Raw genomic sequence first — 26,766 nt, forward strand, 5'->3', positions numbered from 1 at the left:
AGCCAGGTGGAGAAAGACAAATTCCAAATGATTTCTCTCATTTGTAGAGTATAACAATGAAGCAAAACTGAAGGAACAAAATAGCAGCAGACTCAGAGACTCCAAGAATGAACTAGTGGTTACCAAAGGGGAGATGTGTGGGAGGGTGAGTAAGGAGGGAGGGAGAAGGGGGTTGAGGAGTATTATGTTTAGTACACATGGTGTGGGGGATCACGGGGAGAGCAGTGTAGCACAGAGAAGGCATATAGTGGATCTGTTGCATCTTACTACACTGATGGACAATGACTGCACTGGGGTATGGGTGGGGACTTGATAATACGGGTAAATGTGGTAACCACACTGTTTTTTCATGTGAAACTTTCATAAGAGTGTATATCAATCATACCTTAATAAAAAACTTAAAAATGAAAGCAAGGTAGTAAGACAGTCATATTTCATAAATAGAATAATACACTTAAAGAGTTTTCACACACTCTTGACATTTCCAAAAACACTGTTAGACATAGAAATTGAAACCCATATACACATCTCTTAAAAATGATAATTCTCTTAAGTTATTGACATTTTTAAGAAGGGAAGCAGTCTTTTGAGGTAAAAACCAAATTCCATAAATTTTAGTAGACTGGGAGAAGCAGGTTTCAAAATACCTGGGAATTTATGAGTTTGTAATTGACTGAGTATATTTAAGGGAAATTTTGCTTCAATTATATTAAACCATAATGAAAGAAGTTTGGGAAAGAGTGAAATGAATACTATAAAAGCCTGTTCAGAGAAAACATTTTTAACTACAATGTGACCATCAAGGAGCATGGGATTTGTAGCAAATCTTTTGGGTCATTTGTCCATTGAGACTGAGAGGGAGATAAGATGAATAGCCTGGAGACATAAATTTAGCAGGTCATTTAGCCTCTCCCTGAAGGAATTCAGTGCTATTTCTCTGGTGAGGATTAGGGTTGGAAGAAGAAGCTGTTATTTTTTCCAATTCATAGTCAGAGTTCTTCAAAGTGCTATCTCTGCTTCACTTTTCAGCTGCTCCTCAATGTACTGCACTTGGAATCCCAATACCGCTCCACTGAAATACTGCTTTGTCAGGGCACTCACCTGGGCTTTAGAGTGCTCTATGTACAAAATATACCACTTGCCCTTGCCAGGACTGACTCACCTGAATGTGTTGGCTGAGCCAGTGGCCCTCTTCCTCTTTTGTCTCCCACATGTAATATTATCTAAGCCAGAAGCCTTGTCAAACAGATGTACTATATGTAGTGGTTGCTTCATAACAGACTTTTTTTCTTGCCTGATCCTAGGCATATAGACACTATTGGTTCAACAAAGAATTATCCAGTCCAAATGTCAAGAGTGCTGGAGTTGAGAACTGCCAGTCTATATTCGTGTCTATAAGACCCTCTTCATTTACAGTAGAGTGCCAAGGGCCAGGCTGTGGGAGAGGTCAGTTCCGGGCACAGGAAATGAGGGCAGGGGTAGGGGTTTGTCTGTAGAGAAGTTAAAATCAATTATAATCCTGACTAAAAGTCAGTCTGCTTTTATTCATGCATGAGAAATCCTTTAAAAAGCCAGTGATAAAATTCTCCTCCCCAAGTAAGTATTTTGTCAGTTTAATTTCTAAATGATTACCTCAATTTTGCTATTAAGTTTTAAAAATTTACATGTAAGCTTCAAAATTAGCAAATTTTTATTAATTTTAATAAACATCATATTCTGTATAAAAGTGAGTTTGGATAACCATTTATGCAGTTGGGCCCCTGATCCATGTAGACTCAGTTACATCTATTAATAGTAAGTTTGTGTAATAGTTTGGAATCAAGCTCACTTTTTGACATTAGTTCATTTGCAAACTCTGTGATAGGACATACTAGTGCATTTAGCAGTGATTCAAAATAATAATAGTTGTATGTGATTTTCCAAGTTTCTTTCTAGTAGGAGGTTTTAGATGAGGTTAATCAAACAAAAAAATTGTAAAAATATGCATCCTTGAACATTGTATAATGAAACACTAAACTTTAAAATCATTTCTGGAAGACAGACATAGATAAAAGATGGAAAAGGATATTAACAAGCAATACCAACAACCAAAAAGAGTAAGAAAATGGGCATTCACATAGAACGAAGAATCAAATTTCAAAGAAGAATGCCAGAAGGAAACAAGACACGCTGCGGGTGTTAAATTGCCACAACAAAAAAAGAAAGAAAATGATAATATTTGAATGCCTCAACTCTTTTACCTAAAAATGTACACTTCTTCTAAAGCAATGGATTAAATAATTCCATGTTGTTTATCATTCAGTCATTTTTCTCTGATTTTTGAGTAAGAAAAATATTCTGTGGTTGTAATCAGTATTATAGAAATTTATGATAAATTTCATGGTGAAAATATTGCAGTGGAGATATTTTTGACTGAAGAGCAGTTTGAAATGACTAGTGTACATTCTAAAGAAACAAAGACAAGACTACTATAGTAATTTTTGCAGTTTATTATGAAAGGGATTACAGTGAATCTGAGACACATGTATTTCAATGCTGAAGACTTTTTTCAGTAGTTGCATGTTGCTCCATGTGAAAGAAACATCAACATTAAAATTAAAATGTGTCCCTCCACTCTAAGAAGAAATTGATAAATCTGGCTATGCTATGTAATAAACATGAATATGTTTAGAAGATCAACTTTTGACTAAGTTTTTGACAAATATCCAGAGATTCAGGCTTGAAAACAAAAACAATAAAGTTATTTTTGAGTGCTGTGACAGACAATATGTAGGAATACATTTTCCTTTCTTAAATGAATATATTAATATAATTTTAAATGTATTCATCTTCTCTGACAAAATAAACAAAATAGATAAACCCCTAGCCAGATTAATAAAGAGAAAAAGAGAATCTACACGCATAAACAGAATCAGAAATGAGAAAGGAAAAATCCCTATGAACACCACAGAAATACAAAGAATTATGAGAGAATACTATGAAAAATTATATGCTAACAAACTGGATAACCTATAAGAAATGGACAACTTTCTAGAAAAATACAACCTTATAAGCTCCAGGAAGAAACAGAAAATCTGAACAGACCAATTACCAGCAATGAAATTGAATTGGTAATCAAAAATCTACAGAAGAAGAAAACTCCCAGACCAGATGGCTTCACTGCTGAATTTTATCAGACATTTAGAGAAGGCATAATACCCATTCTCCTTAAAGTTTTCCAAAAAATAGAAGAGGAGGGAATACTATCAAAGTCATTCTATGAAGCAACCATCACTCTAATACGAAAACCAGGCAATGACAACACAAAAAAAGAAAACTACTGACCAATACCCCTGATGAACATAGATGCAAAAATACTCAACAAAATATTAGCAAACCGAATTCAAAAATACATCAAGAAGATCATACATCATGATCAAGTGGGATTCATCCTAGGGCAAGGATGGTACAACATTAGAAAATCCATCAACATCATCCACCGCATCAACAAAAAGAAAGACAAAAACCACATGATCATCTCCATAGATGCTGAAAAAGCATTCGACAAAGTTCAACATCCATTCATGATAAAAACTCTCAACAAAATGGGTATAGAGGGCAAGCACCTCAACATAATAAAGGCCATATATGACAAACCCACAGCCAACATCATACTTAACGGTGAAAAGCTGAAAGCTTTTCCTCTAAGATCGGGAACAAGACAATGATGCCCACTCTCCTTGCTTTTATTCAACATAGTACTGGAGGTCCTAGCCATGACAGTCAGGCCACACAAAGAAATAAAATGCATCTAGATTGGTAAGGAAGAAGTCAAACTGTCCCTGTTTGCAGATGACATTATATTAGACATAAAAAACCCTAAATAATTTACTCAGAAACTACCAGATCTAATATCTGAGTTCAGCAAAGTTGCAGGATACAAAATTAATACACAGAAACTTGTTGCACTCCTATACACTAACAATGAACTAGCAGAAAGAGAAATCAGGAAAATAATTCCATTCACAATTGCATCAAAAAGAATAAAATAACTAGGAATAAACCTAACCAAGGAAGTAAAAGACCTATACTCTGAAAACTACAAGACACTCTTGAGAGAAATTAAAGAGGACACTAATAAATGGAAATTCATCCCATGCTCTTGGGTAGGAAGAATTAATATTGTCAAAATGGCCATCTGCCTAAGTCAATCTACAGGTTCAATGCAATCCCTATCAAAATACCAATAGCATTCTTCAATGAACTACAACAAATAATTCTAAAATTCATATGGAAATACAAAAGACCCCAAATAGCCAAAGTAATCCTGAGAAGGAAGAATAAAGCAGGGGGGATTAGGCTCCCTGACTTCAAGCTCTACTACAAAGCCACAGTCATCAAGACAATTTGCTACTGGCACAAGAACAGACCCATGGACTAATGGAACAGAATAGAGAGTCCAGATATTAAGCCAAGCATACATGGTCAATTAATATATTATAAAGGAGCAATGGATATACAATGGGGAAATGACAGCCTCTTCAACAGCTGATGTTGGCAAAACTGGACAGCTACATGTAAGAGAATGAAACTGGATTACTGTCGAACTCCATACACGAAAGTAAACTCAAAATGGATCAAAGACCTGAATGTAAGTAATGAAACCATAAAACTCTTAGAAAAAAACATTGGCAAAAATCTCCTGAATATAAACATGAGCAACTTTTTCCTGAACCTATATCCCTGGGAAAGGGAAACAAAAGCAAAAATGAACAAGTGGGACTATATCAAACTAAAAAGCTTCTGTACAGCAAAGGACACCATCAGCAGAACAAAAAGGCATCCCACAGTATGGGAGAATATATTCATGAATGACATATCCGATAAGGGGTTGATATCCAATATATGTAAAGAGCTCAAGTACTTCAACCACCAAAAAGCAAATAACCCGATTAAAAAATGAGCAGAGGATCTGAACAGACACTTCTCCAAAGAAGAAATTCAGATGGCCAAGAGGCACATAATCTTGCATAATTGTCTGATTTATTAGCTAACCTTTCTATTGTTACATCATTTCACCTTTCTTTTATCTATTATCTTCTCATTAATTGTATAATTTGTCCTTCCTTTATACTACTGTCAAGTGGGTATGTCAATTTTCCAGTTTGAAGCTTTATTCTGTTATTCTGTTTCTTCCTGGTCTTAATTTGTTTACTTATCCCGTTTTGACCTTGTTCAGAGTTTTTTTTTCCCCTCTCAGCTTTCCATTTTTAGTTTTGTGTTTTGGCTTGTCATCTTGTCTTGACCTGCCTGTTGTATTGAAGCCAGTTGCCAGTTCTATAACATAAAGAATTCTAATGGATGTGTTTGTCTATTCCTTGGGTTACATTTAATTTCAAACAGGGGCTTTTTTCTTTATTTCATTCGGCTTTGTTTTTCTCAATATGTTTACCTAGTTGGTATGCTCTCTTTTTTTTTCTTATTGCTCTTGTTTAATTAGGGATTCCCATTCTCACTCAGCCTGCTGTATTTTACTACTGGTGAACTTACTCTGACCCTCTGTATTTCTCTTGGTCTGGGAGCTGAGAAAATCTCTCTCCACTCACCATCTTGAAAAGAAGTCAACCTCCTCATCCCTGGAACCTGTGAATATGTTACTGCAAGTATCAAAAGAGCCTTTTTAAATGGGATTTATTTAAAGATTTTGAAAGGGGCAGATTATCCTGGATTACCTGTGTGGGGATGATGTAATCACAAGAGTCCTTATGGGGAGAGGTTGGTGGGGGAGGGGGAGAGAGAGAGAGAGAGAGAGAGAGAGGCCATGTGACAGTGGAAGTGGATGTTGGAGTGATGTGTCCTAAAGATGAAGGAAATGAAGGTGAACCAGCAACGCAGGCAGCGTCTAGAACCTGGAAAAGGGAACAGATTCACCCCTACACCCTCCAGATTGGACCAATACTGCTAACATCTTGATTTTAGGCAGTAAGACCCATAATGGACTTCTGATCTCCAAAACTGTAAGATAATAAATTTGTATTTTAAGCCACTAAGGTGGTGGTAATTTGCTGTAACAGCAATAGGAAGCTAATACTATAGGTTATCTTCAGAATAATCCTCTTAGTTCTAGACCTTATCTGAACCCTTTTACTTTTGGCAAAGATTTTCTTTTTCCCTCTTTAATGTTTATTGACAACTAACTTAATAATTCTCCTTAGTCACTAGCTTATGGTTATTTCATTGATTTATGTTTTCTTTTTGTTTATGATCTCCAATTCCTTCCTGATGCCCTGCCCAGGCATACGGTTTAATGGGCTTGGCTTCTATTCTTGGAAATGTATTCTGTTGTTCATGCCAACCATATGTTCCTTATCCATTCTTCTTGAGTTAGAAACTAAAATGCCACCTCCCTCCTAGTATAAATAATGCTAAGAATATCACCCTTGTAAAGATCCCATTATAGAATGAGATTACAGGCTCATAGGTTATATCCTTATTTAATTTCATAAAATATTGGCTAATTGTTCTCCAACACAGCTACATAGGTCAATACTTCATTTTATATCATGAAGGTTCTTTTTTTTTACCCATATCCTTACAATCATTTGTATAGTTTGATCTAATTTTTACCAACTTGGTATGTGTAAAATAGTATCTAAGTTTTGGTTTGCATTTTTCCATGGGTCTAGGCCTGGTTCTCTCAGGTAATGCTTTATCCTCACCCTTGGGGAGATTTAGTAATGTGGTTACCCTAGATACATACAGTAATTGTCTTTTGTTTAATCCATATCATTGGTTCTCAAGTTTTGATACAAAGTGCAAGATAAAAATTCAAGTTGATGGTAGAGTTTGTGTTGGGTAAAAGGGATCCCCCCATCAGTGGTTTGCTCTGATGCACGTGTCAGAATGCTTTGGAACCCTGTCTCACTTACTTATCAGCTGACAAGGCTGAGAATATCTTGGGAAATGTGCCTACCGTTTAGTGGCTGAGCCCATTTGGGGGGAACACCGTGATGAGGGAGGACCTACTGGAGGTAAAGAAGGCTGAAGCTGGCTGGATCATGGCCTGGCTCTAGAACAACTGCTAAATTTGAAGGAAATACATACTGCCCCTCAGGGAGGAGCCAGTCAGTGGGAATTTAGGAGCAGAATGCAGATAACTAGAGTTCAAACCCTGTGCAGAGCCCCTTGGTTTCCAGGAGACGGGGGCCTAGAACAGAAGCTGGGGCATGAAGACTTCATGCTTGACAAGCTCAGGAGTCATGATGAGGGCCATGGGATGTAAAGCCTGGGGCTTCCTCTTTCCCTGAAGGCTCTGGGGAAGTGACAGGGAAAGGAGTTTCAAAAGAGACAATGGGTTGTTAAAACACATGAGCCTGTTCTCTATAGCAGGGAAAATTCAATAAATGTAGGAACTGTATGGAACCACAAGGTGTTCGCAAACCCACTATACATATGCACCTCCCATACAACTTACACGTGTACATGTTATATGGTACTGCTAAGATACGACCATTACCATGTTCTATGGGGCAGGCATGGGTCTAGACCTGGTTCTCTCAGGTAATGCCTTATCCTCACCCTTGGGGAGATGTAGTAATGTGGTTACCCTAGATACATAAAGTAATCGTCTTTCGTTTAATCCATATCATTGGTTCTCAAGTTTTGATATGAAGTGCAAGATTAAAAATTCAAGTTGATGGTAGAGTTTGTGTTGGGTAAAAGGGCCCCCTCCCATCAGTGGTTTGCTCTGATGCACGTGTCAGAATACTATGGAACCCTGTCTGACTTACATCATAATGGCCCTACTGGTGTACTTAAGCACCGGCCAGGCCAGTGAGTGAGTGAGTGAGTGAGTGAGTGAGTGAGTGCAGAGAGAGTTGCTTGTTGTTCTTGAATATACCTACTTGACTCTTGGCTGTCATCACTTTAACCTCTGGCAGCAGAGTTCCGGGGAGGAAGGCATCTGACTTCGGTCACTCACTCTCTGAAGTGCTGAGCCATGAAGCGCAAACGAAAAAGGAAACATCTTGAAACCACACGTGCCCCCAAAGCTGCCAGGACGTCAGGAGGTTTGTGTCAGTGATATTCTCTGAGCACTGGGGAGCTAGAAACCGTCTTCTAAAGAAAAAAGGAGCGAAGACTCCTACTTATGGGAGAGAAAGGGCAGGAAGGCGGGAGGGTCGAGAAGGTGTGGGTGCGCCGCTCCTTCTCAGGGACCTGATCATCTGAGGGCCGAGAGGAGGTTCCTGTGATCAGGTCCTTGTCTCTGTGGTTCAAGACCTGTGTTCCCCACATCATGCTGATCTGGGTTCCTGTATCACAGATTTAGTGATTGATTAGTATGATATTTCTTATAGAATGCATTTCTCTTTATTTCCTTTTTTACAATGTTATAAATTTTCCAATAACACTTTTTCCAGTTAATGAAGAAAGTGTGGCTCAAAGAGGCAAATGAAAAATTAGGAAAAAAGTTTGACTACCTAAAATTGGAGGTGCAGGGATGAGAGTGTAAAGTCATACAGAAAATGAATTGATTTCTTAGATTATCTCAGACATTGAGATCTTTCTTTCACTGTCTCAGAGTATAGAAAGGTAAATGTGAGGCTCCTTTATGAAATTTAAGAAAAAAACCAGCAGGATACACACACACACACACACACACACACACACACTTGCACACACATGTACAGACAATACCATTTAACCACGATGGTTGAATTGATAAAGTGGCTCTTTCTGGAAAAACGGGAAACTGAAATAGTTGTGATGACTGTGAGGTTTTAAAAAGTAAACAAGTCCTATAAGGAAGAGCAGGTGATCAGTAGTGGGAGGGAACAGATCAGGACCAAAACCAAGGGTCCCAGTGGTAGCTCATGAAGAGAATGTGACATTTCCAACAATGTTTGGGATTTCAGCACACTCCAGTGGAGCCTAGGAGAGAGGCTTGTAAAGTGAGTCTGTCTTCAACTCAGCTTCACTACAAACAGTGCATGTTCAGAGATATTTTTTAGTGTAAACTATGACACGTAAGACACATTCACACCAATTCACACTTACACACATATATAGCATAAATAAGCCAAGGGAAGACACAGAGTAGTTTCTAAGATAATGGCTTGCTTAGTACGTACCAGGTCCAGTTATTTGCTTCTCAAAACTCGTTTTATCACTAACGGAGTAGATTCATTAGTTGGACTAGAAGAGGCCTTAGTAACTAATACATGAAGGAATCTATTTCTTATATGACAATTAGTGTATGTGAAGGAACAGGGCAAGTCTCCCTGCTGACAGAAACTTTTTTATAATTAACACTCACTTTCAAATAGACCCAAGGTTATCAACATCCCAGAAAAGGAAAGAACACAGGAGTGCACAGAGGAGGATTTCATGCCTATGCCTGGCTGCCACTCATTTCCCACTGCAGAAAACTTAGTCACATGGTCAGAACTACATAGCTCTGGAGGAAGCGCGCTCCTGACCCAGGGCCCAGTCCCCCTCTGAAAGCGGTGAAATGAAGTCCAGGAAAAGGGCAGGTTGGGAGAAAGGCTTTTCTTCCTTGCAGTCACTGGCAGCTCATGCTCCCCAGCCTGGCACACACTCCACTGCCCCACCTCTGCTGGAGACAGTCTGAGTCACTGTGGTGTGGGCTAAGAGCGAGAAGGGGCTGAGGAGGAGCCAGGTGGGGAGACGGGGCAACGCGATGGCCCAGGCTCAGAACTGAGTCCCTTCCCTCAGCAGGGCCATAAGTGACCCCTTGCCCAAGAACTGCCCGGGGTGTCCATTTCCAATCCCCGGGCAGAAATATAGCACATGGGTGTGTCTGCCTCCTTTGAAAGAGGTTTTCAAAAGATGTGAATAGGGAGGCTAAGAGTCTTGGAGAAATACAGAAATACATTCCCAGAAGAGGAGTCTGGGGCAAGTGTATAAAGTCTTCATTAGAGCATCTCCAGCAGCCATGGTGGAATTCCCTGCGAAAATGCTGTATCTCTACACCTCTCTATATTTATATTGACATCCCTACCTTTCCATACATCAATGTAGATACCAATCGAGATAGGCAGGAGGCAGGCAGACATGCAGAAGTCTTTTAAAACTTGTACCCCATGTCCTCTAATTATATAATTTCTCATGAGGAAAAAGGAGCTAGTATCCAATTTTAGTCACTAGTTTTTGATATTCTGTATACATCTTTAGAAATATCACATACAAGATACCCAGTATCACTGACATCTACTATACCCAATTTTCATAATTGCTGTTTCCTTATATTTTGGAGCAAGTAAAGTTTCAAATGCTTAATTTCATGGGAGGGGTTTCAGTGCCTAACGTGATTATCCACTCAACATGTCTTTTTTGAATGGATACAGAACCTAGAAAATGCTCCACCTGTTTTTCTTGTATTCATTCCTCAGAATTCGAGAATTCTCAAGAGGATTCTCCTGAGCCAGAGGCACGTGTGGTGGTCCCAGACCACAGTCTGACACCGGGAGAAGAGCCCTCTATCTCAGAGTATTTCTCCTGCGTGTCACGTCCAGGACAGCTTCCTGCTACTGCTGAAGACGGTAAGGGAGACACAAAGGCTGGACAGGATGAATAGCTGCGGTGGCTCAGTCCAACCCCTACTTACTTCACTTTCCCTTCAAAAACAGGAAAGGGCTTCAGGGCAGAGGAACTAAGACTGAAGCCTCTGCAGAGGGACAAATTGGGGGTGTGCTTTCAAGGATAGGGCAGTTCCCCATGTGAACACTGGGACAGCTGTGAGTGAGATAGGGGGCTGTGCTGATAAGTGTGGGAATTCAGTTACAACCTCTTCCCTCAGATCAGCACAAACTCAGTCACACACACACTCTATATTCCTTCATACCAGATATAGCCCCATTATCCTTTCCTGTCACTTTTTCTTTCATATGCACATGCCTTCATTCCAGATGCGTCTTTCCCATTCTCTACGAGCATTACACAGATACACACTTTCACCTTCCCTGCTCACGCAGTCATGCTCAGACTCTGATGTCTACACACTAACCCATAAATAGTGTACACCCTTTCACACAGGTAACTTGTTTTACCTCCCTCATTAGAGCTAGCTCCGTATCTCTGTTCCATTTATAAAGACACACTTTGTGAAATCCAGTCACTCATGATCTATAGATGGAACAACCAATATTACCACACATTTAAAATTTTCAAGGGAAAATGGTATTATGCTATCCACATAAATGGAGGCTATCTGGGTTCACTGAAGACATTACATAGCAGACTCTTATTGTTTATTTAATGGATGGATAAATACACAAACACCAAGCACAGACCATATCTATCATTTTTATTTAATTTTTCCACAAAAGCAGATCTACAGTATGGACACAGGAGAGTGGCCACAACCCAAGGCCAGAAAGCAATGGAAAAGCTTCCTGGCCCTGGTAAGAAGGGACCACTGAATGGGATGCAATAGGCAGTGGGGATCTAGGCAGAGCTCAGAGATGAGCTGCGTGATTCTGCTCATCAGTCAGCACAAGGCTGCCCAGTACAGAAGGAAACTCAAAATGCTTCTCCATCTTCATTAATATAATCCCCAGCGGAAGTAGTAAATCCCAAGGGAAAATACTTCGAAGGATTGGAGCGAGCCCAAGGAGACAAGGGGAGGGCAGAGAGTTATTTGAGGAAATGGTGGAAGAGGGCCTAAGGGGATGAGTTGTATCAGAGGAACATGGAAGAATATGTCAGTATGAGCTGGGCAAGGACAGGTTATATTAACAGGAAGGTGTGACAGGACTAATAGCCTAAAGCAGGCCCAACACGGTAGGATCTTCAGGTCCTGACCTGAGTAGAGACATACCTGGTCCGAGACCCCAGCACAGCAGTATCCTTTCATAGCCAATGTTCTCAAGTTCAACCCTACACAGACCCATCTGCACCCCTGATCATCATCATTCACTTCCTTGTCATCTTCCACATGCATCTGAGTTCTCTACTCTGTTTTTGTCCCAACCATACAAAAGCGCTGCATTAGTTGTCCTCGTGTTTTAATGTTACATGAACATGAGTACAGAATACATGCTTTGTGTCTTCTTCTTTTCACTCTCTGTACTTGTGTTTGTAATCAGTATCCATGTTATATGTGACTGTAGTTCCTTCATTCTTGGCACATAAATAGTGTCTTTATTGATTACACTTTTACGAGCATTTGGGTTACTTTCAATCTGGGGCTACTCTAAAAGGTGATATTCTCAAAATTCTATTACATGTATTTTGCTATATGGACATATTTCTAATTGGTGAATGCCTCAGAGTTAGAGGGCTAGGCTTTAGTGTTCATATTCTACTCAACCCCTCAGAGCTCAATCTTTCAAGATTTTACTTTGTAATGCAATCATTCACATGCTGCTTTACATTTATTGTTGCATGCCCTGTCCTGCGCCCTCATTTACTTTGGATCGTCAAACAGTTCTACATTGAAAATTCATATATTCTTTCTCTTACAGCCATTGATTTTTATATTCTTCTGTGCTTTCACTGTTACCTTACATTTCACAAATACATTAATTACCCTAGTGTCAAAGAGAATACTCCCAATAATCCTGTTGCACAACTAAGCCACCTAACATGTGAAACACGCACACACATGCATAATCGCAGGACACGCAGTCTGCACACAGATATGTGCTGACCTAAAACACAGACACAAAGCACACATACCATTCTCTCACACACAGAACTATCCCATGTTCAAATGTGCAAACACAAGATCAGTCACACATTAAAGAATTTATATACACAAAGCACATGACATTCCTCACACCATTCTGTCACAATGTGTGCATGATACACACACCTGACACATTCATTAGATATGAAGGTCATCTTAATTCACTGAGGAAAAGTGAGCTTGGTCAGCAAAACAAACACACTGACTAATAATAAATAGTTAAATTCTGCAAAGATAAAAATTCACCAATTGTTTCATCTGGGATTGTAGATCTAAGAGGGGGGAATGCAAAGGGCACACCCACAAAAAAAATACGGTGGAGGAAAGCCAATGGTACCAAAAATCTTAAGCAAGGTGAGTGAGTGTGAGGAGCCTGGACTACAGGGTCCAGAGAGTAACCCAGAAAGCTGAAATAGGCCAATTCTCTGTCCAAGCCAAAGATAACTGTTTAGGACAAACTCAGTATTTCTGTGAGGGAAAGTGGGGAGAGTACATCACGGAGAAGAGTGTAGGAGGGAACAGAATGGAACCAGCCGCCTCCATTACTTTCACTCCATTTCCCAGGAGTCTCAAAGCTCCACGCATGGGGTGCACCGCCTGGGTACTCTTTGGAAGACAAAGTTGCGGGTCCTGAGGGAAATGACGGACCCTCTGAATCAGAACGCTATGCCTCTGGCTCCTCTCTTGACTCGGCCTCTTGTGCTGCTGAGCAGAGAGGAAGAGCTGCTGAAGTCTAGGCAGATCAGGGCAGTGGGAGTCTGCACAGACCTGTAGAGATCGAGCTCAGTGTCTCTGCTCAGCCAGAGAAAAAGGTCTACTTTGGGCCCAGCCGCAGTCTACTCCTCTCCAATTTGGGAGACCAGGGCTCTGTTTCCATGCCATCTACAGGAACTCATTTCAAATACTTCCTTAATTTAATCACATCTGCAGAGTCCCATTGGCCTCCTAAGGTTAACATTCATAGGTTTTGGGGAATAGGATATGGCATCTTTCAATGGTGGGGGACCTTACCCAGATTATGACAACTAAAACAAAATGTATTTAACCCAATGACATGTAGTCAGGTAAACAAATATTAAAGTATTTTATCTAATCGGTACTCTGTGGCAGCACAGGTCCAAGACAGAGAGCAAGAATTTCCATACAGACAACATGTGTGTTTTATACCCTCCTAGCCATTAACACTTGGGTAAAATCAGAAACTGTTGAATATTTGTATTTTCGAGCTCTGGCCAGAAAAGAGACTGCAGTCTCCATGCATGTAGGACACAGAGCGAGCAATCAAAATGCATGGAATCGATGAAAGAGTGGCTGTACCTCGACAGCAGATTCACGGTGGTGGCATAAGAGGGTGTATATCAGTTTCCCAGTTGACTGGAGATAGAAGCTGATACAAACCCCTGTCCAGACGTGAGAGAACACAGAAAGATAACAAAGTTTCTTTCTGCTCTCGGAGATATGCAGTGCATGTACATAAGGCCCAACCTTGAGATTCAAGGGAAATCTCAACAAGGACAAGTGCCCAAAAGTGCAATGTATCAGACGGGGCCATGTTTGAAAAGGTAGAAAAACTGACAAAATGACAGAGAAACAGGCAGACTAACTCAGGCTGAACCGGAGAAGATGTGCTTCCCTGGTCACCATGTCACAAATCTTTCACAAACAGCTGGAAGGGAGCCAGAAAGGTCCAGAACAATTTTCCCATGCAGGAACCCATAGATTCCTCCTTTGTCTTACAGAGGAGAGCAAAGCTCCTCTGTACAAACAGGTTTGCTGATACAACCCCCTGTCCAGACATGACGTGTGTGTCCTCTTGTGCATGAAGAGTGGCCACAGATTTGAAAGTGGCCCCTCAGTTCTTGCATCCAGCCACCTCCTGTCCTCATAAGCACACAGGTGTGACACTCCATCACACCCACAGCTACTCACACTCACTCACACGCACACTCCTAAGCTGATATCCACATGTGTTAAACCATCACACCCTCACTTTTCTGCACACACATTTCTCTAATACGCTTTCTCTAACATCATTCCTTCAGTACCATGGTCTCTGACCCCGCAGATAATCCCACTCTTGTAGCACTCTGTATTTCACACCAATAGGGCATGAAACCATCACAATTGTATAACAATGTCTAAAACTCCTCTTTGTTCCCAGGCTCTTAGTCCCTTCACATAATCCCCAAATACCACCATCCATCTAGTGACCGCTCTCCTATCTAGCCTTCACGTGGCCACTCTGTTATGCTTTCGTGGTCTCAACACATCTCACAAAGTTCTTCAAATCCTCACAGTCTTTGCTATAAATCAAATAGATATTATGTAACTACTGAAACTTTCATAGCACATAAAACACAGGTTACTCATAAATACATGGAAGATACACTGCCTCCGTAAGTACAAAATTATGCTTCATGTCAGTCACCCAGCACACCACACCACCTTCACACATCCAGGCCATCTCATCTCTAGACTCACTACCTAAAATTGTTGAAGAAACATGACAGGCACATACACATCAGATTATACTCTGTGCTGATAACAGTGTGGGAATTCAATTACCTCTTCCCTCAGATCAGCACAAACTCATGCACACACACACTCGATATTCCTTCATACCAGATATAGCCCCACTATTCCTTCCTTTCACTTTTTCTCTCATATACACATCCCTTCATTCCAGATGCGTCCTTCCCATTCTCTACGAGCGTTACACAGATACACACTTCCACCTTCCCTCCTCACACAATCATTCTCAGACTCTGCTTTCTACACAGTAACCTGTAAATAATGTACACCCTTTCACACAGGTAACTTGTTCCAGCTCCCCCATTAGAGCTGGCCTAAGCACTCAAAAACTCATAGGCCCTGAAATGAATTCACTGTCATATACAGGCTTTCTATTCCGCATACCACTTCACCCACAAAACCTTCAGCCCAAAGCCTTCAGCCCCTCAGAGAGCTGCACTGCTGGGAAGCTCAAGCACACTTCCTCCAACACGCTCCGTCTTTAACTGTTTCACAGTAAGAACATGTACCACCCCTGTTCACATGTATTGTCACACCACACACACATGTACACCATCATTCACCACCCCCTTACCAATGTCAGAAGCACTCACCAGGTGTGTCCCAGAACACACACAGACCTCCACACCCTCAATCCCACATAATCACACCACACACATACCTCAAATAAAATGTATGTCACACGGCATTCTGTGATTTCACATATGTATGTACTTCCAGGCCATGTGCCCACATAGGAATATTCTCATGACCATCTCAACTCCTACAGACTTCACACACTTATTCTAGTTTTCTCATGTCTGAAATTTCCTTTCCCAGGAGGAGGAGGAGGAGGAATCCCTCTGTTGCATCAGGATATTCTTCGTACTGGGCCTCTTGAAATGACTCAACCCCAGGTTTTGGAGGAACGGGAAGCTCCCTCCCTCTCTACGGAAGACTCCTTTCCACTATACCTGGGAAGGGCACACATCAAGAAGATTTACTATAGGCGTGTCCAGATGAAAAGAGGTGTGGCTGTGTCATGGGATGAGGTGGAAGTCTATGAGCCTGCCTCAAAGAAGACCAAAAGAGAATTTGCTTTTTTTGAAGAGGCTGAAAAAAAGGGTGAAGAGACCTCAGACATATGGAGCCGCTTGTCTACACGGCAACTCATAGATGTCAGCGACTATAGCGAAGCCCCAGAGGAGAGGGAGCAGGCTGGCAGTGCGGGGGAGCCTCCAGCCCAGGAGGAGAGCCCCAGGGCCAAGACGCCTGAGTGGCTGGTGGCCCTGGACAGCGGCTTCAGGTGCCTGGGCTGCTGCCGGGTTTTCCCCAGCTTGGAGGTCCTGCAGGACCACGTGGCCAATGCGGTCCGTGAGGGCTTCAGCTGCCAGGTTTTCCAGCATGCCTTGGCTTGGCTGAATAAGAATAAGAAAGAAGAGGACAAGGAGGAGGAGGAGGAGGAGGACAAGGAGTATCAATTCGAGACCACTTAGATGGTAGACCATAGAACACTTCGGCAGGAAGACATCCTCCTGCGAGTACATAGACTTTTCCAGGCCCTAGGAAAGTGGAAGTGAAGTAGTCCAGACTCTACTGAGGGCCTTCATCTCTTAGCAACCATGATACCCACTTTGTTTCCATGTATCCACCACCTTCCCTACCACCACGCAGGAACAGGAGCAGAGCGCCCCTTTTAATAGTTTCCACTGCTCTCCTGAAGACGAGGGACAAGAAGGCAGATCACACCATGCACAAGACCAAGACGTCCTCATGCAAACCAAAGAACAAGAAGCACCAGTCTAGCATCTCTACCACTATGGCTGAGAACAGGAAACTGGCTGGAAGTGGAGACTATTAAAAGGGGCCAGCTGCAGAAGAGGTGAGGGCCCCAGGGGTGAGAGAACATCTCAAGGACACTTGGGATTCGGTATCAAAGGCCAGGGGAGTCACAAAGCTCAGGACGAGGCAGAGCTAGGCCTTCTGTCCTTGAGGGTTTGCTCTACCCTTTTTCTGGGTGTGAGTGGGATCTCAAACTCCATTATGTGATTCCCATACCTGAGAGGAAACTGCTTAGCAGTTGCAACCACTTGAGAGAAACAAACCATGTAATCCTTTCTTTTTCCCCACCTAGGAAAAACATCCCTAGGTATATACAAGATGTAGTAGTTCTGGCCACTTCCTTAAAGTGTCAAGTGTAACTGGGGAAGGAGGGAGAAAAAGGTGATGCTTTTGCCGTGGACCATTTCTCAGTTTAACATGTTGCCTCCTAGAGGGACACACGTGTGCTCTTATGATGCTTCACAGTCCTCACATCATCTTCTTACTATAACAGCACCAAGGGTCTTGTTCTCTCAGCAGCCAGTGGAGGAGTTAAACATAGACAAAGCTGAAGAGACATTGTAAAGCCAATAAAGAGAGTGTGTCTTTTTAGTTAGAGGGACAAATGAAGGGCTGCTTCTCCACGTTCCAAAAGTCACAGTTAGAATGGAACCTGGAAATGGTCCTCAGCTTTCTAAATCATGCAAGAAATCCTGAGAGTGCCTGAACACTTGTCACTGAAATAAGAGCTGCCTTTCTCATCGAATGGATCCCCTTCTCTGTTTTGGTTCCTTCAGAGCAACCTAGACCTACTGGCCTGAAGATTTCAAATGAAGGCATCTGACACAGCCCTGCAGTCTGACGAGAGCGCTGCACTTCTCGTGAGCACCACAGCAACAGGCAGGGCTGGCCTGGCATGGCCTGAGCCTCTGGAGCTGTTCCCTGTTATCCCGGGAATATGCGGTGGCCGGCTCTGGAGAAGATAGCCACACACAGCCAGGTGGAGCCCACAAAATGCTGGGAGTGCCACACATGCAGGAGACCTGTGGAAAGAAGTTCCTGCTCCTGCTCGTCCCTGTCAGGGAGGCAGGGGCCACTGCTGAGTTCCACTTCTGTGTTCTCAAGTCTCTTCATACATACCTGTATTGGGCCAACCTGTGCTAATAGCTTATCTTCTGTCTGCAACTCAAATTAAGGTCTATGAGCCACTACTACTGGACTTATTTTCAGCTCCTCTCTTTTGAAGGACTTGGCTGTTTTAGCTGTTACTTTAACTAAGCATCACTACTAACCCTTCAATAAAATCTTTGTTTAGTCTCAATTAGCCTGAGTCATTTTCTGTTGTTTGTAATCTAACATATCTTAATGGATATGCAAATTAGCTTTAACATTTCTTCCTTTTTAATCACTGAAATGGTATAGCCTAGAAAGGAGTAGCACACAATATTCCTCTGAGTTTATACTGAAGCAGTAAGGAACATATACTTATACTCAGTATGTATACTATATTAATTAGGAAGCTGTGTTGAAAAGGTTTACATATGTATACAAAATAATTGGACTTCAGTAGAGTAGACCCAGGCTTAAATTCTTTACCAACTCTTAGCAGCTTTGCACACATTGGGTGAGTGCCCTCATCTTCAAAGTGGAGAGCGTGTTAACTAGAATAACAGGGATTGTGAAGGTAACAGACACAGGTTAAAGCACCTAGTACACTGTTTTGAGATTTGTTTTCCTTACCTCCGATAATCAGCAGTTTGATTATGTGTCTGGGTAGGGTTTTTAATTTTTTTAGTTTTTATTATTAAGATTTGTTGAGCTTTAAAAAAAAAAGCAAACTCTTTTAAATGTTGATATAAACTCACAAGAGGTTGCAAAAGCAGTCCAGGGTGGTCCCATCTACCCATCATGCAGCCACCCCCAACATGATCACAGTACATTATCCAAACAAGGAAGTTGACTGGAACAATACCATAAGCCAGACTACAGACCTTCCTCAGATTTCACTACGTTAGCAGGTGTCATTCTTATGTTTTCAAGTATAATTCTATGGCATTTTCTCCTATGTGTAGATTTATATGCCCATCACTGCAATCAAGATACAGAGATGTTCTGTTTCCTTAAAGCAAACCCCTCACGTGGCTCCTGATAGTAAGTCACATCTATCCTTCCTGTCCCTAACTCTTGGTGACCACTCTCCATCTCTCTCTACTTTCTTTTCATGTCAAGAACTTTAATAAATGGAATCATTTAGCATATAAACTTTTGAGATTTTTACATTTTTTATTTCAAACATAATTCCCTTAAAACCCAGCCAAGTCATTGCATATATTAATAGTCTATTACTTTTATTGCTGAGTATTCCATTTCGTGATGTAGAACAGTTCAGTGTATCATATAACAAGGGCATTATGCCGTTTCACATTACTGGTGTGATTATAGGTTAAGATTCTATGACGTTAGTGTCGAGGTTTTTGTGATAAATTGTTTTCATATTTCTCACATAAATGCCTAAGAGCGTTAATGTTTGGTCATATGGTAAGAGTATACCTTCTGTAAAAACTGCTCACCAGTTTCCATAGTGGCCTTACCATTTTTGTATTCCCACTGATCTATGAGTAATTCTGTTTCCCTGCATCCTCACCAGTATTTGATAGTGTTAAGTATTTTTAAGCCATTTTAACAGATACACAGTAGTATCTTGTGGTTTTGACTTGCATTTCCCTAATGACAAGGGTTGCTAAACATCTTTTCCTGTATTTATCATTTGCATATTTCTTTTGTGAGTTGTCTGTGTAAGTTTTTTGCCCATCTTTTAGTTCGGTTATTATTGAGAAAGTCCTTTGTATGTTCTGGATATTATATATATGTATTGAGCTCCACAACTTGGGGTGAGGGGAGGAAATTTATGCATCTCATATTGTTTTACATGTTCTAACAAATATATACGACTTTTGCAACTTAAAAATAAAGTTAGTTAAAGGTAAGAAACATTTTATTTTTTAAAAGATTATAGCAAAATTATGGATGCTAGATCAAATTTATTGCTTAACGATTACTGCACACAACACTTAAGCTAGATTGTACTAAAAGCTCCAATTTATAAGGGAGTTAAGAAAGAGTATGATAGTTTAACTATCCTAAGTCACACAGTTTGTATGTGGTTTCAGTAGTAGCCTTTCTCATTTATTTGCAAAATTGAGATATAGGAAATTTTCTTAGAAGTAGAATAGCTATGTCCAAAGTTTACAGAGTTCTTGGCAAATTGCCCTCTACAATTATTATTTCCTTTTATACACCCACCATCAAGGAGTGCTTGCCCATTTTCTTACCAACATGGATTATCAATCTTTAATTTACTAAACTCAAAGGTGAAAAAAATACTTTATTCCTCAGTTTCATTGCATTTATCTTATATTAACATTCTTTCAGATGTGTGTTGTCCATTTACAATTTATTGCTGAAGACCAATTTCAAGGGAAGAAACACAAAATATCAAAGACACAAATGTTTTCCCTTCAATCCTAGAAGGATGACTTCATCTGTGAGATTGTATCTTTGATGACTGAATAGGGTAAAATATCATGATTGACCCTATGAACTGTACTGCTGAAACCTATCATCTAAATATTTCAGTGATTATTATTGACTGGGAATAGTTGTGACTTGAAGAAAAAATAACCTCAAGACAACATGAATATTCTAATCCAAAGTTATAGATCTTACTTCTGAAAAGAAACCAACAATGAGAGAGCTGTATTGTAACTCCCTTTTTATTTTTCTCTAAATGTTCTGAAATGCTGTCTTGTGTTCCATCTCTGCTTCTGAGGAGGAGTATCACCATGGGCTCATTGCTTAACCTCTTGAGGCTTGATCTTCTAATATGCAAAATAGGGATAATGATAGTTCCTATCTCAGAGGACTGAAATAACAGGGGAAGATAATGCTTTTAAGGTGTTTGTCACATTAAATATTCTCAATAAATGCTGCTATGATCAAAGCTAGACAAGCCGATTTATATCAATGGGAGGTCTATAGGGAGCTGCCTACATCCAAGATAAAATTTGTAATGAAAGGTAGAACATGGTGAAATTGCAACAAACTAATCTGAATTTAAATGAAAATGGAGGCTTAATATTTCTCCTTCATATCACTGTTACCCATTCCTGATCTGTCAGAAAATCTGACTAGAAATTCTGTGGAGAAACTATTTCATCGTAGAACAAAACATTACATGGTAACGGTGGATTAATAAAATTCAAAATGGAAGTAAGTTATAATTTTATTTATGAAATATTTTAACTCGATTTCTTGTCCAAACTTTTTTTCATTGTGCTAAGAACACTTAACCAGAACTCTAACCTCCTAGACTTTTAAGAGCACCTATACAGAGCAACTACAGCACTGTTAAGTATAGGCAAATACCATACAGCAGGTACGTAGACTTGCTCATCTTGCATAAATGAAACTTTACACTTGTTGAATGGCAACTTCCCATGTCTCCCTTCCTTCAGCCATTCTGCTCTCTGCTTCTATGAGTTTGACTATGTTAGATATTTCATATAAGTGGATTTCAGTAGTATTTGTCATTCTGTAACTGACATTTCACGTAGTATAATGTCTTACAGGTCCATCTACTTCATCACAGATAGCAGTATTTCCTTCTTTAATAATGTTTGCAATGAACATGGGAGTGCAGATGTCTCTGAGATCTTGATTTCAGTTCTGTTGGAGAGGGAATGTTGAATCACATGGCAGTTTTATTTTTTGATTCTTTGAGTAAACTCCCTACATTCCAATTCAAAAGTATACAAGGGCTCCCAATTTTTCAACATCCTCACCAACACTTGCTATCTTTTGTGTTTTGATAATACCCATCCTGGCAGAGGTGAGACAATATTTCATAGTGGTTTTCATTTTCGTTTCCCTGAGGAGTAGTGATGTTGAGCATCTTTTTATATACTTGCTGACCCTTTGTGTGCCATCTTTAGAGAAATGTCGATTCAAATCGTTTGCCCATTTTTTATTCAGGTTTCCTTTTTGCTAATGAATTCTAGGTGTTCTTTGTATATTTCCTTATCAAATACATGATTTAAAAGAATCTTCTCCCATTCCACAGGTTGCCATTTCACTTTGTTGACTGTTTGCTTTGCAGTGTAGAAGCTTTTTAGTTTGATGAACTCCCACTTGTCTACTTTGCTTTTTTGCTGCTTATGCTTTCGGTATCATATCCAGAAAACCATTGCCAAGACCACTGTAAAGCTTTTCTCCCGTTTTCTTGTAGAAGTCTTACAGTTCCAAGTCTTAAATTTAAGTCTTTAATCCATTTTGGGTTGACTTTGTTGTGGTGCTAAGTTAAGGGTCCAATTTAGGAAATACATGATATACAAGATAGGAAAAAGTTTTTAAAAAGTGAACGAGTTTTTTTGAAAAGAAAATTTGCAAATCTTTAGCTAGACTAAGAAAACAGAGAGAACACTCAAATAAAATCAGAAATGAAGAGGAGGCATTATAACTGCTGCTAGAGAAATAAAAGGATTATAAGAGGCTACTATGAACTATTATATACCAATGGATTAGATAACCTAGAAGAAATGAATAAATTCCCATAAACATATCCTACCAAGACTGAATCAAGAAGAAATATAAAATTGGAACAGACCAATAATGAATAAGGAGATCAAATCGGTAATGAAAAGTTTCCCAATAAAGAAAAGCCAGTACCAGATGGTATCACTGGTAAATTTTACCACACATCTAAAGAATTATTGTTCTTTCTCAAACTCTTTCAAAAAATTCAAAGAGGAATGAACATTCCTAAAATTTTATGAGGCCAGCACTACCCTGCTACCAAAGATAAAGACAGACACCACAAGAAAAGAAAATTTCAAGCTGATATCTCTGATGAACAGAAATGCAAAATTCGTAAGAAAATATGACCAAACTGAATTCCACAGCACATTAAGGGAATCACATGCCATGACCAAGTGGGATTTATCCTTGGGATGCAAGGATGGTTCAATGTACACAAACCCATTGATGTGCTATATACCACAATAACAGAATGAAGAACAAAAATCACATGACCATCTCAACAGATTCAGGAAAAGCATTTGACAAAATTCAACCCTCTTTCATAATAAAAACTCTCAACATACTAGGTAAAGAAGGAATTTACTTCAACATAATGAAAGCCATATTTGACAGGGCCACAGCTAACATCATGCTCAGCAGTGAAAAACTGAAAGCTTTTCCCCTAAAATCAGGAATAAGGAGACAAGGATGTCTACTCTTGCTGCTCCTATTCTATACAGTCCTGGAGGCTCTACATGGTGCAATTAGGTAAGAAAAAGAAACAAAAGGCATCTAAATCACAAAGGAAGAAGTAAAATTATCTCTGTTTGTAAGATGACATGATCTTATATGTAGAAAACCTTTAACACTCCACAGAAAGCTGACAGAACTAACAATGAGTTCAAAAAAGTTGCAGGATACAAAGTCAACATATAAAAATCAGTTGTATTTCTATATACTAAAACAAGCTATCTGAAAATGAAGTTAAAAACATGATCTCATTTAAAATAACATTAAACACACACACACACACTACTTTGGAATAAACTTTACCAAGGATGTGAAAGTCATACACTGAAAACTACAAAATATTGATGAAAGGAATTTTAAAAACACACTAAAACTTTTTAAGAATCAACATCTCATTAGTAGTAACTAGGACTCCTATTAAATACTAATTCCTATTATTTTATATGCATACGTTTATATTTTCCTCAATGGCTCCCTTATTACTAACATAACTGACAGTTCTAGGGAAAATGCAAAATACAAATAATGAAGAGTCTGAAGATATGGAAACAAAAGAAACTCATCAAGAAGACCTTTAAATAGACTCTTAATTACAAAGTGGATTTAAAATGATCCACTTTGAACACCCAAAGTCAAAATATAATTAGTTTATTTGTAGAAACAAAATTAATTGACTCCAAGAATAAACCTCAAAATAGTTTTTCTTTTTGCCACCAGATAAAACAAAATCATACATTTTAGGAAGATGAGTGACAGATTTGAGAAGGCAGGTCATACTGCATTTCTCTGCAAGTGGAATGCAATTACTTCAATACAATGGTGTACGTCCAGGGGAAGGAGGAGTTATCTGAAAAGTACTGTGCATCCTCTGGGTTTTAGAAGTTCACATTTATCTGTCATGTTTAATCACAATGAACACCACAATAATCCTAAAATGCTCATAGATAGATAATCCGAGAGAAAGTTATTCAAGGTAACAGAGCAAGTGAGTAGCAGAGGCAGCATTCAAACTCGTCTCTGTGTGAGGTCACCAGGCACTAGAATGTATGTATATTATATGTGTGAGCTTTAACATCAGGCACATAGATGTGAAATTTACACCAATATCGTATTTAATGCTAAATTACTATCATCCTAGTACCCTATTCACTTGTTTCCAGACTTGTTCTGGGGGTTTTTTTCTGACCAATCTCTAACACATACAGATTATATGAAGCTTCAAATTCCCTCTTGACATAGGTAATGGTTAAAATATTCAACAATTTGAATGGCATCATCACTACCCAATCAGAACTGACAGAGTTGCGAACAGTCAGACTCTGTGAACAGACCCTTGATGGATGAATTCAGTACTGCTCCAAGGCAACTGGGTCCTGGCTTTTCCTATGTGCTCTATGCATACTTCCCATTCCAGGCCCTGTGTTTACTAACAAGGTTGCATCTCACCCAACACACACAAACTGGGGAAAGGAACTGTGTGGGCAAAACAAATAGGATTACCTAGTTTAAAATAACACCTTAAAGCACAAAGAAATATAGATGACTTTTTTGATATGTGCTGTGTGTTTTGCCAGATGTTTTTCATGTGCTATTTCTATTTTTCTCCTAATAACCCTTTATTAAGGGAATTACTAGTCCCTATTTTACAGCTGAAGAAACTAAAGCCAAGAGAGTCTAACTTTGCTAGGAATAAAATAGCGGAGATAGGGCACATGTTTTCTTTACTATCTGCAGGAGTTCATGGGAGAAATCTGCCTACCCAGAAAGGATGGTGCACGTCCCCAGGGAGTGGGAAGGAAAGCACAATCACTACTGAAAGGTAACACGTAGGCATGTCAAATACTGCAGGTTTCCTCTGGCTGAAAAATGAGCCCCCAAAATAGTAAACATAGCAATATCCTGACCTGCAGACAAACTTCTACATGTAAACTTAAGTATAAACTATATACTTAAGAATTCAATTTTTCTCCTTATGATCTTCGCCATCCCTGCATGTTACTAAAATTGCTGGCGCTACACTCACTGGATTCCAAGACTGGCAATATTCAATGATTTGTCATTATAAAATGACATACTTTTATGTAGAAACACCATATTTAAAAGAGCTGTGTGCGTGTGTTCTAGAATTGTGCTATCACTGGGATACCCTGTGTTCTGCAGTATGTGGTCAACCAAAGAGGCAGTGCCACCCAGAATGGCTAAGTCCTACAGGTTAGATTCTTCATCTCCATTCTGTTCCCCTTTTCACATTTTTTTTTTAACCTCGGATTTCCAGTAGTTAGACATTATCAGCATCTCAGGCAAAGGCCTTGAACCAGAACCTTCTTTGGATTCATTCTTTCTGAGCCTAAAATCTTGTAAGCCCAGTCAGAGGCCTTTAAAGAATGTTACACCCTGAAATGCTTCTGGCAGATTTTGGAGAGTAATGTTTCCAAGCTGTTCGGACACAAGGTTGTGCGTTATGAAGGAAGGCAGCGTACTGTAACTGATCGGTAACTGGCATGGCTGGGGCATGTCCTTCCTAAAGGATGCTTTACAGCCAAGTAAAACACTCTAGATCTCACTTGAATCTCTTACATATCCAAACTGTTTCCTCCTCTTGGGACTTCTTAAAGCAAATTTACCTTTTGTGAACTAACTGCTGTAAATGTGTTCTTCACTCTCCATTGAACTGTGATTATTTGAATTAGGGGATGCTGCTTGTCCAATTTCCTTCTACTCTGCTGAACTGGAAGCTGGGTGACCCAGCCCAATGTTGGCAGAGTGAATGAGTGACCTTGGGTTGTGCCAGTTGAGGTCTGGAGTAAGCAGTTACCACTTGAGAAGAGCGAAATGTCAGAATCAATGGCATGAACACACCCTGGAGATCTGAGAGCAAACAACTGATCTTCAGCTGCTGGGCTGGACCCAAATCAGAAGGACCAGAAAGAAGTAAAAAATCAGAGCTGTGAGTTTAGCAATGAGGACAACAAATGGAAGGAAGGGATGTTCAGAATTAGCTAATATTGGTTCTCTGCAATTTCTCCCAAAACTAGAGTCAGCAGCTCCCCTTCTGGGATTCCTAGGGAATTTTAGCTGAGGTAAAAGGTACAGTTCTGGTTCAACACCTTCTACTTTGGGGCATGTTCCAGAGCTTTCCTATCTTTCTCTGGAGGAAAAGTGAGATTTGTGTAGAGCTTTCTCAGAGTAATCACAACTGCCTTCCAGAGATTTCTATTTCCAGATATTGAGACTGGTTTTGATGGACATGGGACCCAGTATGTTCCTCACTGCGTATTCTGGCTCCCATCACAGGCTGTTGGGGGTGGATTCAGTGGTGTGGAAACACGAAACCATTCGCATTCCAACACAGATGCTAAGAAGCAGGAGAGAAGATGCAAGAGCTAGTACAGTGGTACCAGCAATTTGGTCTGGTTTCTATG

The 26,766-nt window shown here is 40.0% G+C and overlaps 2 protein-coding genes across 2 annotated transcripts in view; one reads left to right on the top strand and one right to left on the bottom strand.

Moving 5' to 3' along the window:
* Positions 1 to 26,766, bottom strand: part of SRFBP1 (serum response factor binding protein 1) — a 157,690-nt gene that overhangs the window by 101,966 nt on the left and 28,958 nt on the right. The window lies entirely within an intron of this gene.
* LOC130680231 (protein FAM170A-like) lies at positions 7,979 to 25,840 on the top strand. The gene is made up of 4 exons (XM_057490498.1): positions 7,979 to 8,048; positions 10,392 to 10,541; positions 16,040 to 16,569; positions 25,757 to 25,840. Exons 1-4 carry the CDS (start codon positions 7,979 to 7,981, stop codon positions 25,838 to 25,840), a joined length of 834 nt encoding a protein of 277 aa, XP_057346481.1.

The sequence above is a fragment of the Manis pentadactyla genome, chromosome 13 (assembly GCF_030020395.1).
Source record: "Manis pentadactyla isolate mManPen7 chromosome 13, mManPen7.hap1, whole genome shotgun sequence".
NCBI lineage: Eukaryota > Metazoa > Chordata > Mammalia > Pholidota > Manidae > Manis > Manis pentadactyla.

Coding starts and splice junctions, on each gene's coding strand:
- LOC130680231 (XM_057490498.1), top strand. CDS start 7,979: ATGAAGCGCAAACGAAAAAGGAAACATCTTGAAACCACACGTGCCCCC. Junction 8,049..10,391: donor AGCTGCCAGGACGTCAGGAG/GTTTGTGTCAGT, acceptor TTCATTCCTCAG/AATTCGAGAATTCTCAAGAG. Junction 10,542..16,039: donor TCCTGCTACTGCTGAAGACG/GTAAGGGAGACA, acceptor TTCCTTTCCCAG/GAGGAGGAGGAGGAGGAATC.